At 45.5% G+C, this 14,614-nt stretch overlaps 1 protein-coding gene across 1 annotated transcript; it reads left to right on the plus strand.

Annotated features, from left to right (window-relative positions):
* The first annotated feature begins 12,919 nt into the window (after positions 1 to 12,919).
* OR2B11 (olfactory receptor family 2 subfamily B member 11) lies at positions 12,920 to 13,876 on the plus strand. Its single transcript, XM_016203450.2, has one exon. It carries the CDS (start codon positions 12,920 to 12,922, stop codon positions 13,874 to 13,876), a length of 957 nt encoding a protein of 318 aa, XP_016058936.2.
* Positions 13,877 to 14,614: the final 738 nt, after the last annotated feature.

Below are 14,614 nucleotides of genomic sequence, written 5' to 3' on the forward strand. Positions count from 1 at the left end.
AGTTCAGCTGGTGGCAACTCTACTAACCACTATAGTCCTTCTGCTACCAACCTCCACTGGTACCATCTTGATCCCATCCACCACCACCTGTTGCTAAATAAACAGTTCTGATTAGCTCTCCTGCTTCTACCTGTACAATCTATCCCTAACAGGTTAGCCACAAAGATCCTTGTATAACCTAAGTCAGATCAGTTCATTCCTCTGTCTCAAACCCCTACAATAGATTCCTATTTAAAGCAGAATAAAGTCAAAGTCTTTACTGTGGCCTATAAGACCCTGCATTATCTAAATCTGTTACCCATCAGAACCCCCTACTCACTCTGCAGCAGTCACACCAGCTTCCTTGGCCTTCATCCAACACACCAGGCATACTCCCTTCTTAGGGCCTTTGCACTAGCTGCTTCCTAGGATATTCCTCTTCCAGCTCCTGCAAGGCTCACTCTCTTACCTTGTTTTCTTAAATCTCACCTTCTCGAGAGTTCTACCCTGAACACCTTATTGAAAACGGCAGATCATCCCCGTTCATCACTCCCCGGGCTCCTTATCCTACCCTACTTGTCTCTTTCTTTCTTAGAACTCATCATCTTCAAACAGATTATAGAATCGATTTCTTTATTATGTCTCCTTTCACTAAAATGTAACTTACATGAAATTGTATTGTTCCCAACTGCCTAATTTGGGGCACAGAGAAGGTACTAGAAAATGTATGTTAAATAGAAATGAATACGTAACTCCCCAAACACAATAAAAGATAAAGAAATCACTCATGAAAGTAAAAGCAACATGGAGCCCTGGCCAGTGTGGCTCAGTGGTTGGGGCATCTGCTCATAGACTTAAGGGTTGCGGGTTTGATTCCTGGTCAAGGGCATGTACCTGGGTTGCAGGTTAGATCTCTGGCCCTGGTCAGGATGCATGTGGGAGGGAACCAATTGGTGTGTCCCTCTCACATCAGTAGCAATGTTGGTTTTTTTCTCTCTTTCTCCCTCTCTCTCTTTCTCTCTCTTCCTTTCTCTCTTCCTCTCTCTACCTCTCCCCCTCCCTCTCTCCCTTTCATTCTATCTAAAAATCAATGGAAAAAATATCCTCAGATGAGGATTAACAACAACAAAATAATAAATCAATAAAAGCATCATGGCAAACAAGCAATGAATAATATCTCCAAAACAAAAGAAAGACATTGTAGAGAAAAGTAATACTATGAGATACAATACATGAAAACTTCCCATATCTAAAAAAAAACCTTGAATTTTCTGATTGAAAACGACAAGCTATGTAACAGGTAGAATTAGTTTTAAAGCCACGAATATAGACATTGTGAAATTTTGAACTACAAGGATCAAAAGAAAATCTTACAAGTTTCCAGAAAGAACAGGATAGTCACCAAAGAAAATCACACTTTCACTATATTTCTCAGCAATTCCATCATAAATATGCCATTTCTGGGGAAATTATTCAAGGATATTCTCAACAACAGGGAAATTAAATCAGAATAATGACCTCAAGATAGGAGAAAGCAAAGTACAAGAAGATCATAGATTTAATAAAATATAACCTGCTATATGAAATAATTACCCCAAACTGCCCATTAGGAACTGGGTGCTATCTGATCCACCAAATTACAAATTAGGCATGCCCAGAAGCTTTCAATTATAACATGGAAATGGCATGTATAAGATGGGCCTCAGCAGGTCCAGAAGGCCCACATAAGCTACCTGTAGATCAGATTGCACAGGACCTGCCCCTGCCCCTGTTGGGACCCATGTGGGAAGCAACCAATTGATACGTCTTTCTCACATTGATGTCTCTCTTTCTTTCTTTCTCTCTCTCTCCCTTTCACAAAAATCAATGTTAAAAAAATATCCTCAGGTGAAGATTAACAACGAAAAAGGTTCCATACTATCTGATCCACTCATGACAAATCTATAGGAATAGAGAGCAGAAAATATAAATCAATTTATCTAAAGAGCTACTCAATTTCCTATGGAATTAATGAGTTTATGTTTAATATATACTGTTTTACATGTAATTAAGAATATAACTTTTTTTAACCCTCACCCAAGGAGTGAGGATATTTTTTTTCCATTGATTTTTTTAGAGAGAGTGGAAGGAAGGGGGAGAAAGAGAGAAAGGAGAGAGAGAAACATCAATGTGAGAGAGACACATCGGTTTGTTGCTTCCAATTGGTTGCCTCCCACATGTGCCCTGGGGGCAGGGATTGCCCCTGCAACCCAGGTCCCTGCCCATGACTGGGGAATTGAACCTGTGACCCTCTGGTGTGCAGGCTGATGCTCCAATCACGGAGCCATGTCGGACAGGGCAAGAATGTAATTTTTAACAAAAACTCACCTGTGATGGACATCAGTCTGTCCCTCTGCACATTCTTTGATAGGGTGACCATGAAAACAACAGAAAGTGCCAGAGACTCTACTTCAGTCCTCTTCTATGACAATTTTATTGTTTCAGGGTCTTTCCCTCACCTTACTCTGGCATATTCTCCAGAGCAAAAGTTATTCTAAAGACAGTAAATTAGGAGTATAAATCCCTCTAGAATATTCCTTTCTACACACTTAGCTCCTGAACTAATTATCAACATCAAGTAACTCGGGCCTCAGAAGATTCAAGAGAATAAATCACAGGAGTCCCCTCCAACGTCAGCAAGCTCTCTCTCATGGCTGAGTTGAGGATGGTCTTGCCCCTTTCTCTGTGGAATTCTAGACCCTCAAAACAGAACCTGGATCTTTCCAACTGGGGTCTGAACACCCCAAGTGCCAGCTCCTTGCTTCCCCGCCTGCTCCTTCTTTCACCTCAAGGTAAAATGGATGGGAGACACCAGGCTACATATGCTTAGCATTTATTTAGTGCCTATTTATTATGGGCAAATAATGTGTAAGGTAAGTGTGATAATTCTCTGTCTGGAGACGAGGAAATGAAGGCTAACTGAACGGTGCAGGGCTCTGCAACTGTTAAAAGGTGGGAGGCAGGCTTTGGGCCCTGACAGTAAAGCTTCTGCCCTTCCCATGATGGCTCTCGGGGGCTGTCGTATTTTGCTTTTTGTTTGTTTATTATTCTTATGCAGCAAGACAAACATTTTGAGATGTGAGGGGCATTTTAAAGGACTTCCTACCCGCAGTGGAAATGCAACCCCAGAGCAGGCAGGTACACCCTCCCGCTGAGGACAAACAAGAGGTACATGAAGTCCTACAATAAACCTCTGGGAAGCGAGCAGTGCGTCAGAGCGCACGGTGACACCATGGGAATTAAATAGGAGCACAGGTGTGACAGATCACTCAGCGCCCCGAGGACCCGCAGACACTAAGGTGGGCTGCATTTGGATATGTTCATATGGTTATGCATTTTCAATTAGCTTACATGGGTGTGCGAAATCTTTACAGAAATGCACACCCTCCGGAAGATCACCACCTCATACTCCACAGAGGTTTAGTCCCTAGATAGCCCCAATCAATACGAAGAAAGTCAGTCTCCACAGCAATTTCACACCATTCATAATGAGTTAGTTTTAGCCATTTCTACAAGCACTGATCTTACTTCGCAGTCTCGAAAAACTACCCACGAAAGCAAAGTTTTAACAAACGGTGGTTGAAAGAGCTACTCTAGAATCTCCCATTTCAAACACGATGGTCCCTAAACCAGTTGTGCACAAAAGACACTCAGACTCAGACAGAGCGGGAGAGAGTGAAGACAGGTCTCCTCAGCAAGAAAAGGTTGTTCAGCTCTGGAAGTCCCTCAGCTTTCTCACAACCCTACAGTCTGTGGTGCCCAGGATGGAGTGGACAACATGGGACTCTGCAATGCAGGTTCTCCCACCCACTTGTGAGCTGATGAGTGGGGTGAAAAGGCAATGCTGAGCTGAGTCTTATAGAGTGCAGTGGAAATTTCCAGATGAGAAAGGAGGTGACTAATTATGTTTTTATGTTTACAATGCCTTGCAGAAATAAGAGCATAGCCACTGATTCGTGCCCAAGTGACTGGCATGAAAATGATTATTAATCTAAGAACAGTATCTGATGGCTTTTCTAATTATGTGTTTTTTATTGAGACAAATCAAATTTGGTGATCTGAAAGGGAAACCTTCATTACTTATATATATATATTTTTTTAATATATCTTTATTAATTTCAGAGAGAGGAAAGGCGAGGGAGAGAGAGATAGAAACATCAATGGTGACAGTCATTGATTGAGCCTGCAACCCGGGCATGTGCCCTGACCAGGAATCGAACCCCAATCGCCTGGATCCTAGGTTGATGCTCAACCGCTGAGCCACGCCTGGCCAGGCCATTACTTATATTTTAATTGATTAGTATAGATGCCAAAGGAACCAAATCATAGATGCTTCTGAATTATGACCTCCTATTTATTTCTGAACAAAGATCATGACCGTAAATCTAGTAAAAGTCTCATTATACCAACCACAAATTATATCACATGGACACGATAGGTATTGCCAGTCAACATGGCAAGTTGAGGGCACTGAGAGAAACAAAAGTCCATCACTGCATCACTCGGGTTGTGTGTCCAGATGAAGACGGGTCAATGCTAACTGCCATCATCATCATTTTAAGATAGATAGAGCACAGAAGTGTGAGCATGTACCATCCTGATCAGTGTTAGTCAACGGACACCCCAGAGACAGTAAACTTGAGGAGGGTAATGATGACCAGGCTGACCACTGCCATGCTTGGGAGATCATTTTTTGCGCAGCGCACCTCCCAGTCAGGTTTCAGTCCTTTCTGGAACATTCTCCCAGTCCTTTCCCTTCCTTCCCAATCCTTCTCACAACTGTATTTTTATTGTCATGCAGTTATTTGCTTAATGTCTGCTTTCCTACACTATTCTGGTAGCATCATATGGACTCTCATAAATTTTTACAGTTTTAATGGGGCGTAATTTACATACAACAACATTCACCCATTTTAATACACAGTTTGATGAGTTTTCTTAAATACAGGCAATTATATGACTACCACCATCTCAACCACAATACAGAGCAATCCCATCACCCCTTGAGAACCAAATAATTCTGTTTACACCTTATTTATCACCACCGATCATGCTGCATGGCATGTAGTAAGAGCTCCTTCAGCGTTTGCTGACGGGTCGCTGGAAGGAATGAAAGCAGGAAGGAAGGAAGTGTAAATTACCACCTACTCGGTTTTGTACCAGGAACTATGCTGAGATATATGCATGTCATTATTTCTGTTTTTCTCATAAAAACCTAGTGGCCATATATTGTTATTTCTATTTTACAGATGAGGAGACAGCTTCAGGAAACAGCTGGCCATTCAAGGTCTGAGGGTTAATAAGTGGGGTTTGAATCAAGTTCATGACTACAAAAGTCCTCTTTTTACCATTACTTTCTACTGGTCCCATGTGAAAGAAATAGTGTCTAGAGATGTTTCTTTCTCTCCTGTCATCTTAACCACAGCTGAAATAACAAGAAATGGCAGAAATACGGACAGTCCACATCACACCCACCTCCTCCACAAGAGAACCTTCGAGTTTATTCTAAGCAGAACAAGACCTCTCCTCTCCACCAACTATAACCACATTTAGTATCATTATCATTTATTTGATCATTGAATATATTTATCTCTCCACTGTTAGTTAATTTATTTATCTGTTATGTTAAAATCAACATAGACGGCTTCAAGTCACATTCTCCCAGAGGCTGGGGTTACTGGTATCTACAGCTTTACTACCACCCATAATATAATAACATTAACTAAGAAATATCAGAAAACCTTCTTGAAAGCTCTGTCTGATTAGGTTCAGCTTCCTAAAGCATAAGACCCAAATCTGTATACCAGATGGAAGGTGATCATTCTCACATCAAAGAAGCTGGAGGTCAACACCGCTCATGCCACCTCCGTGAGCATCAGGTACCCTGGTTCCCCGAAAGCTCATCATTTTTAGTGGGCAGCTTTCATCTTCAAGGTTGCTTCAAGGTCAAATATGGCTGGTAGGGTTCCAGCCATCACGTCTACATTGCACACATGAAAATGGAGAAAGGGGGATTGACAAAAATTTCTGCAAGTTTTCTCAGCCTCTCGTTCAGCTCATTTTCTTGCCTCATCTACCAGGGAAACTGGAAAACATAACTCGCAGGCACCTTGCTGTCTGGAGTTACAGGGACTGAGCACAGTGTGAGCGGCGGACAGATATCTGAAGGGGGTCAGGAAGGTGATGACTGGCATAATGCCAAAGGGCCCTGTGTTAGTGTCAGTTATGAGAGTTTCCATCTACAATAAACCAGTATTTCTCAGCACAAAATGGTCAGTTCTCTCTCTCTCTCTCTTTCAATTTTAACATATTTAAGCCTTGCTCTCTGTGCACATTATCCTAGCTGGATGTCAGGGCAGTTCCTAAGACGTCCCACGTCCCACATCTGGCTCTCCATGGGAGAGAGCACATAGCAAAGCAATGCTTAGAATCAGGGAATTTTCTCACTTCATCGCCCAAGCACAAACTCCTGTCTACCTTTGGAGGGACCCTCTCTCCTCCTTCTAACCCTAAACAAAAGTCTTCCTGAAACCCCAGAACATAAAAATGAAACCACCACTGCCATGACCTCACCTGATGCCCCCTCAGACATCTAGAGCTAGAGGCTACAGATGACCAAATCAAAACTTGACGAGGAAAAGTGACTGTCCAAAGGCATCACTGTTCATGGTTGTTTTTAGTACTAGCTTGTATTCACGTGACTCACAGCTCATAAATTAAGACTTACACCCCTTTATGTTCACTGTTTACTAAAAGACTCCTCTGTCCAGCCTTTCCATGTGACAAGTAGAACAGGCAGCTGAAACCATGTAGAGTAGTTACAAAAAAGAATTCTAAGTTACTATTCCACGCGAGTCATTGTTCTGAGTGCTTTGCAAAAACCAACTCATTTTGCACTTATAACAGCCTGTGAAGAGCAATACTAGTACTTTTCTGGTGTATGCTGGGGACCACTGGTCTAAGCTGGAAACAAAAGGGGCAAGTGAGGCACAGAGAGGTTAGATAACCTGCTCAAAGGCACACAGACATGAGAGGTTGAGCTCGGTGCTGAAGCCTGTGCAAAGCCCGCACTCTAACAGTATAACATGCTGTACAAGTTACTCTTCCACTCTGGCTTTATGGTGACCCCCGCCCCCCCCACGCCCTAAGGAGTTAAAAACACAGAGTCCTCATTTCTAATTATTAGTCCATTTCCTCCGGTCCTCTAGCATTTGTCATTAATTGCAAGTACTCCAAGCTCACACGCTACATCAATTACCAGCTAACCCTCAGATACTAATTAAACAAATCATCAGGGATAATTTCCCAGCCAAGGTTTTCCTCTCAATGTCTGGGGAGAAAGAACAGAGACTTTATAGAAAGGAATGGAGAGAATGAGGTCAACTTTAATCTGAGAGATAAACTTAAGAGGGAACATGGCACGAGGATGGCCTGTCACCTAGGAAACTTACCCTCAGAAGTAGCCTCCGTGGCATAAACACATGAGCTCGCTCCACTGTATCAGTGTCTCTGCAGGTACTCTGGGGACCAAGGCTAGAGCAGATCTGCACAGCTCCCCCATCACCCCGACAATCCAGAAGGCACCGAGTCTCTCCGGCGAGTGTGCTGTGATGGGAGGCAGGCTCTTCTAGACTGAGAATAATCTCTCCACGCCTGCTCAGAAGGTGAGACGCAGGTAAGGATAAGGTTCCAGCAGCCTCTTCAGAGCAAACAGGTTATGTCTTTCTGGAATACAAAGAGCATTTCCAACGACTCCATCCCTCAATGTCCCTCTCCAGCTAAGACCATCACAGGCTACTAACAAAGCCTCCATTCCTTAACCAAGCCCTCTGGAAGCCAGGGAACCAGGCAGGTAAGTGGTTAATCCTCAGCTCTAGACAAGCTAAAGTCTGCACCATGCAGCAGAGGTTTGCCAGGCTGTAGCAGTATAAGCACTGACCTATGCTGGAGGCCAAGGGGACATGGAATGGAGGACAGGTGTGACAAGGAACAGTGGCCATGCATGAAGAAGCAGCATGTGTAAAACGGTGTACTTTGAGCTAGAAGACTGCAAGAAACAGAACACGCTATCGCTGCCTCTAGGTAGACCAGCCATTTAATACTCATCAGTGGGGTGGGTGTTGCCCGGGGTGTATGAGGACCCTGAAACCCATTTCTGCTGCTCCTCAGTGTTTCGGACAATGCTGAGTCAGTCAGAAAACCAACAGTACGTCCAGTGGGCTGTGGACAGAGAGGAACAAAGCAAGTAAAGCAAGTAAGTACCAGTCTCCAGAGAAAGTAAGCCTTGAGCTCGATTTTAGCAGCAAGTGAAATGTATAGAGAACAAATAAAGGCAATGGCATGTCAGTGGGGAGCCGGCATGTGCAGGAGGGGGCTGTCTCTGTCTCAGTGACAGGTGGATGTTTACAGAGGTGGGTGTCCTCCCTGTTTGGGTTTATGTCCTTTCTTTGTGGTCCCGGAGACCCGACCCTGCTGTGTTCCAGCTCCTTCTGCTCTCCCTTTCCGCTCCCACCACAACCAGAAAGAACCACTGATGGGCCCAGAACTCTACGTGCCACACAGAAGAAGGAGCTACTTGAGGAATGAGACCCTTAGATTTGTTAACAAAATCAGCAATCATTCCATGAATTAATTGCATTACTCACACATTCTAAGTGCCGTGAATGACACAATGTGTAAGATAGGTGCTTGCTTTTAAAGAAATTACAATTTCCACAAAAAGTAAAATGTAGCATATTGGAAATGAGTAGCAGACGATATAGCACATCATTAAGTTTTCCATTAGGCAAGGCCTTAAGGACTTTTCAGCTTTAAAGGCTGTTTAACAAAGAGTCATGCATGTACATGGGGACTGAGGATGCTTTAGAGGCAGGTGCCCTGGGTCAGTGGTTACAGCATCCGGGGCCTGTAAGGAGGTAACGTTCCCTCTGTGTGAGCCAGCAAGGGGGGCTTGAATGGCTTAGCCCATGGAGTCAGGTCGCAGCACTGGCCTGAAGGCAGAGGGCGCCCTTAACCCTCATGAAGTCTCCGTCTGCCTCACTGTTGAAGCAGCCATGCGATGGCATGCACCTAGTGCCTGGTACACTGACGGGGATGGTGCTCTAATGCTGACTTACTGCCCTTCCATCATGATGTTAGGAACTATTGTTTAATCTCTAAAATTAAAGCATTTTGAAAAATTATACGGCAGTCCCCTTGTGAAGAGGTGATTATTAGTGCTCTTCAAACCCTTTGTATGTGGAGCCTCCAGGGGATGGTCCACAGTGGGGAATCAGAGAGGGCGCTTGATGAAGGAAGCTGCAGTGAACCCCAGGCGCCCCGTGCAGGGAGGGGACCCTCCCTGAGGGAAGATGTAGGCACAGCCGGGCGCACAGTGAGCGTGAGCAGAGCACAGCGAAGGGGCAGAGCACGCACGGTACGTTCAGACCCCGTCAGTGTGCCAGATTACTTCTTGATTTTACGCTGATCAGAAGTTCCATCCAAAGCTAAGCATGTCATCAGGACAGGAGATGCACACAAACCATGAGAAAGCGCTTTTTTCTTTTTGTGATGAAAGAGCCCCTGTTCACATCCGTGAAGGAAAGTGCTGTCATCCCAGCTATGGCCTCAGCTGTTGAACAGGGCCTGCACCTGTCATCTGGGTGGCAGGGTTCGGGCTGAATTTAGATCGAAGGAAGAGGTCTTTGGGGCTAAGCGGCAATAAAAGCCCATGACCTCATTGCCATATTCCCTCTTCATGAGCTTATTTCTAGATTTTCTCTCTTGTTTGTTGGAGCAGATAGCATGCTCCATCAAACGTCAGGCACTGTGGTGGTATGTCTGCATGTATCGCCAGAGCTCTGTACCCCACAGAGAATGATATACACCACAGGGCCATCCACTGTTCACGGCCTGGCCTGCAAGCGAGCCCACGGCACATGACAGTGGTCAGGAGAAACTGCCGAGGAATCCATATGAGAAGAACGCAATCCCTACTCTTACCATGTGACTGTTTAAGGAGATGGGGTCTTACGTTTTAGGTAATGGAAGAACTAAAGATAGCTTTGCTCTTAAGAACTGAGTCTTGGAAAGATGAGTCCATTGTGAAGGATAGGAAAGGACTGGGTGCAGAGCTAGCACGGTTGGATAGGAAAGAGACTGCCTACAGGGAGACGGTTCGTGGGCTCCAAGGGTTCCAGATGGCTGTGCTGGCCCAGGACAGCAGCGGCGAGGGTACAGACAGCCATGGCTAGGACACCGTCGCTGATGAAATGTAGCGAGTGAGGAACAGGACATTATTAGAAATCACCTGAACAGTTGGAGTCAGGGTGACTGATGCAGAGGCAGCCAGAAATTAGAAGGAAGGGGCTGGTTGGAGGATGGAGGAATGGCTGACAGGTGCAATGCCTCTGTTAACAATGTCAAAAGGAGGGCTGGACATCAGTGAGGAATTGTCAGCTGGAGACAGCTCTGGAAGGATTCTGCTAAGGGTTATGTAGCTGACTTGGACATTACTGTGTTCACCCGGAAAAGCAAGCCCACAGCTTGGGGAACACCTCTGTTTGGGGAGTAAGGAGACAGAAGAGGGTCAGGGGAGCGTGGAGGCTGGATCCGAAGCAGAGCTCCATGTGGAAAGGACTGGGTGCAGAGCTAGCACGGCCAGGCCAGGGTGGTGTGCAGGCTTGCTGTGTGTGTGTGTGTGTGTGTGTGTGTGTGTGTGTGTGTGTGTGTGTGTGTGCACGCCCACACATGCCTAGTACACGGAACTGGGAATTACAAAAAGCCTCTCCTTCTCAGTTCCTTCACCCCTTTCCTTCTGGTGACATAACTCTCTTTTTTCAGGCATTCTCTTCTGTCTCGGTCATTCGCACAAATGCTATTCAGCAACTGCTTTTTTGTTGTTGTTACTGTTATTTTTTAAATTTATCTTTATTGTTGAGAGTATTATAGATGTCCCCCCTTTTGTTCCCTAACTGACCGCTCCACCCAGCTTCCGCCCCACCCCAGGCCTTCACCTCACTATTGTCTGTGTCCACCTGCAATGCGTACACGCATATAAATTCTTTGGTTAATCTCTTCCCACCCCCACCCCCTCCAACTGCTTTTTGAAAAGCGAACTGCTGGAGAGAACAGTGGTCCAGAGCCAGACCTCAGCTTTCAGACGTGGCTTAGCTGCTTGCTGCTGTGGTAATAACCTCAGGTAGGCCGGCTAGCCTCCCCACACCGCTCTGATCAACAGTAAAATGGGTGAAAGGCATCTCCTTTACTGAGTCATTAAAGCACTAAGTCGGGTTTCATGTGAAGTTGTTATCACAGCACCAGCTCCCCGCGAGCGCTTAATAATTTGTATTTATTAAATGTAGGCGGTATCGACCCCTCTGTCTTTCTCAGCTCTGTCATGCCTTTTACCTTCCTTCGCTATCCCTGCAACTTTTCCTTTTCTTGTTCAGTTTAGACTCTGAGAAGAAATCATGGAATCAGAAATTTAAGAAAGAGAAATGACATAATTACTATTATTTTCTTTAAAGTGGGCTAGCCTTAGTTTGCCCTGCCCAGCTCACTGCATCAAAACCAGGGTCCTGAGCTCCCACTAGAGACAAAAGAACCTGATTCACTAAGATTTACCCTAGGCATAGTTTTAATAGAACAGTGGGAGCAGTGCAATGATTAGGTGTTCCAAACAAATATTGGGGACTTTCTAGCAAATAGTATGTAGTTTTGAAACAACAGAGGACAAGAGGTAATTTGCACTTATTTACCCATTTAAATCCCAGAGTTTTAGTTGTTTTCAAATAGTATACTAGAGTTCTTCAGAATCTAGGACTTGGGGGGGCGGGTATTGCACCATCCAACCTGAGCAGATCTCCATGAATTTCATAGTTTATGGATAAAGCACCAAATGAGAAACTAAAATGGAATCCTTCACAAATGACGCACAGACAGGATTCACCTTATTTTCAATCCTACATGAAATATATCATCCCCATCATGAACTTGGGCATGTACAGTCCTGGGGAGAGTGTAGGAGGCTGGAGGCTGAAACCAAATCGCTGTCTTTTCCAACTCTGAAAGGAAACAGCTGCTTGGCAAAGAACTTGTAGAGGGAATTCAAACGTCCAGACTGCCCCATAAATGTTAGCATTGGCAGCCATCTGATCCTTCAGGAGCCAACACCAGGGCTGTGTTCCTTACCAGACCAATATCTTTCTCTCTGTGTTCAAATCCTATCCTTTGGGGTCACATTAGGTGCCATGATCAAGTAAGGGGTGGGAGTGATCGCTTCTCCACCCCAGGGACTCAGGATGTTGGATTGTGTTCTCTTTGCTGTCACAGTGAGTGACAGTGCTGCCTGTGTGTGAGTAGTCATGGTAGGAGAGACCAGCATGGCACAGAGGCCCAGGGAGCCAGATGTAAGCCTTAGGAGGTGGGTAGGGTGTGTTCATAGTAATAACCCCCCAACTAATGCTTGCTTTATGCCACCTCTCACCTCTTCCACCTCCAAAATGTAAAGCAAAAAAGTCTAAGAAAGTAGTAAATTCCTTGTAAATGAGTTTGTAGAGACAAGACAAACATTCTAATGGTGCTGGGAGCTATGGCTGACTTGGACCAAATTGAAAGAAAACTGTCCATACGTTATGCTTTCACCAAGGTAGTGTCCCTTTATCATCTCAAAGACTCTATAGTCGAAGTAGGTATTCTTTCCCCTTGTCACAGATGCAGAAATCGAAGTTCAGAAAGATTAAATGGCATAGTCAAGATCACGGAGTAGGAGGGAGGGCAACGTACATACGCAGCTGGTCTGCCTCCTGGCTTTGACTCCCCCACGTCTCGGTGCCTCTACAGAGGTGAGACAATTCCTCTTCTCAAGTGTTATTCATTCTGACGTCCTTGGTTCATCACAGGTGCCAGAATATGCCTCAGCATGAGAACTGACAACCAGAGCTTCTTGGGGGATCATCCCAGGGACTTCATCCTTCTGGGTGTCTCTGACAGGCCATGGCTGGAATTCCCTCTCTTTGTGGTCCTTCTGGTGTCCTATGTTCTTGCCATGTTGGGAAACATTGCCATCATCCTGGTATCCCGGCTGGATCCCCAGCTCCACAGCCCCATGTACATCTTCCTCAGCCACCTCTCCTTCCTAGACCTCTGCTATACCACCACCACGGTCCCTCAGATGCTGGTCAACATGGGCAGCTCCAGGAAGACCATCAGCTACGGTGGCTGCACGGTGCAGTATGCGATCTTCCACTGGTTGGGGTGCACTGAATGCATCGTCTTGGCGGCCATGGCCCTGGACCGCTACGTGGCCATCTGCGAGCCCCTGCGGTACGCCCTGATTATGCACCGCCCTCTGTGTCAGCAGCTCGTGGCCGTGGCCTGGCTAAGTGGCTTTGGCAACTCCCTAGTTCAGGTAGTCTTGACAGTGCAATTGCCTTTCTGTGGGCGGCAGGTGCTAAACAACTTCTTCTGTGAGGTGCCAGCTATGATCAAGCTGTCTTGTGCTGACACAGCTGTGAACGATGCCACACTGGCCGTGCTGGTGGCCTTCTTCGTGCTGGTCCCCCTGGCTCTCATCCTGCTCTCCTACAGCTTCATCGCGCGTGCAGTGCTCAGGATCCCATCCTCCAAGGGACGGCACAAGGCCTTTGGCACCTGCTCCTCCCATCTGGTGGTGGTCTCCCTCTTCTACCTTCCTGCCATCTATATGTACCTGCAGCCCCCTTCCAGCTACTCCCAAGAGCAGGGCAAGTTTATTTCCCTCTTCTACTCCATAATCACTCCCACCCTGAACCCCTTCATCTACACCCTGAGAAATAAGGATGTGAAGGCAGCCCTGAGAAAACTGCTGGCGAGGATGTGGAGGCTCTGCAGAAGATGAGACCTGAGATGCCGCGCTCTCCGTTGGTAACAGGGCACTGGGCAGGTGCCTTGCATGCTCAGGGACCCTTTCATGTAAGGAGCCAATAACCAAACAGTGTAAAATGTTTTTAGAGATTTCAGGATTCCCCCAAATCCCCTGTCCAAAACATCCCACCTCCAGTGTGGTCACAGTGCCTAAGAGTCCACCTCTCCCAACAGTCTTCAATTCTGAGGCCATGCATTTTGAGGAACTGTTTAACGAGAATGGGCATTCACCAAGTACTTGTCAAGTTATTTAACTCCCAAGTTCCCAACTCTTTCCCCTTCGAATCTTCTGATTTTTCTTCTATTTTTTCCTATTTGTCTCTTTCCAATCTCCTCTCTTCCATTCCTATCACTCCTAAGTATACATAATGTGAAAATGAAGCATAATTTCATATTACTTATAATAAACTTGCATTCTTCTCTCTATATTAAAATTCCCATAAATTTTATGTGGCCCTAAAAAAATTCCAAAAATGAAATAGATTGCTTTCCTTTTCCCGTGAACTAAGATGTTTTGAGTTTTGTTTTTTCTGTAGCTCAAGTTTTGTTCTATAGGAGTGTTGCCACCACTGGCCGGGGAGTAAGATAAGCATGTTTACCATGGAGGTCTAAGACGCTGTGTTAGAGTCTATGGGTACAAATACCCGGCAGTTCTAGAGTTTTCCTGGACATGTTCCCCTTTGCTTTCCAAACCCAGGTGTCGTGTGGGTTC

This window comes from Miniopterus natalensis, chromosome 4 (assembly GCF_054644295.1).
Source record: "Miniopterus natalensis isolate mMinNat1 chromosome 4, mMinNat1.hap1, whole genome shotgun sequence".
NCBI lineage: Eukaryota > Metazoa > Chordata > Mammalia > Chiroptera > Miniopteridae > Miniopterus > Miniopterus natalensis.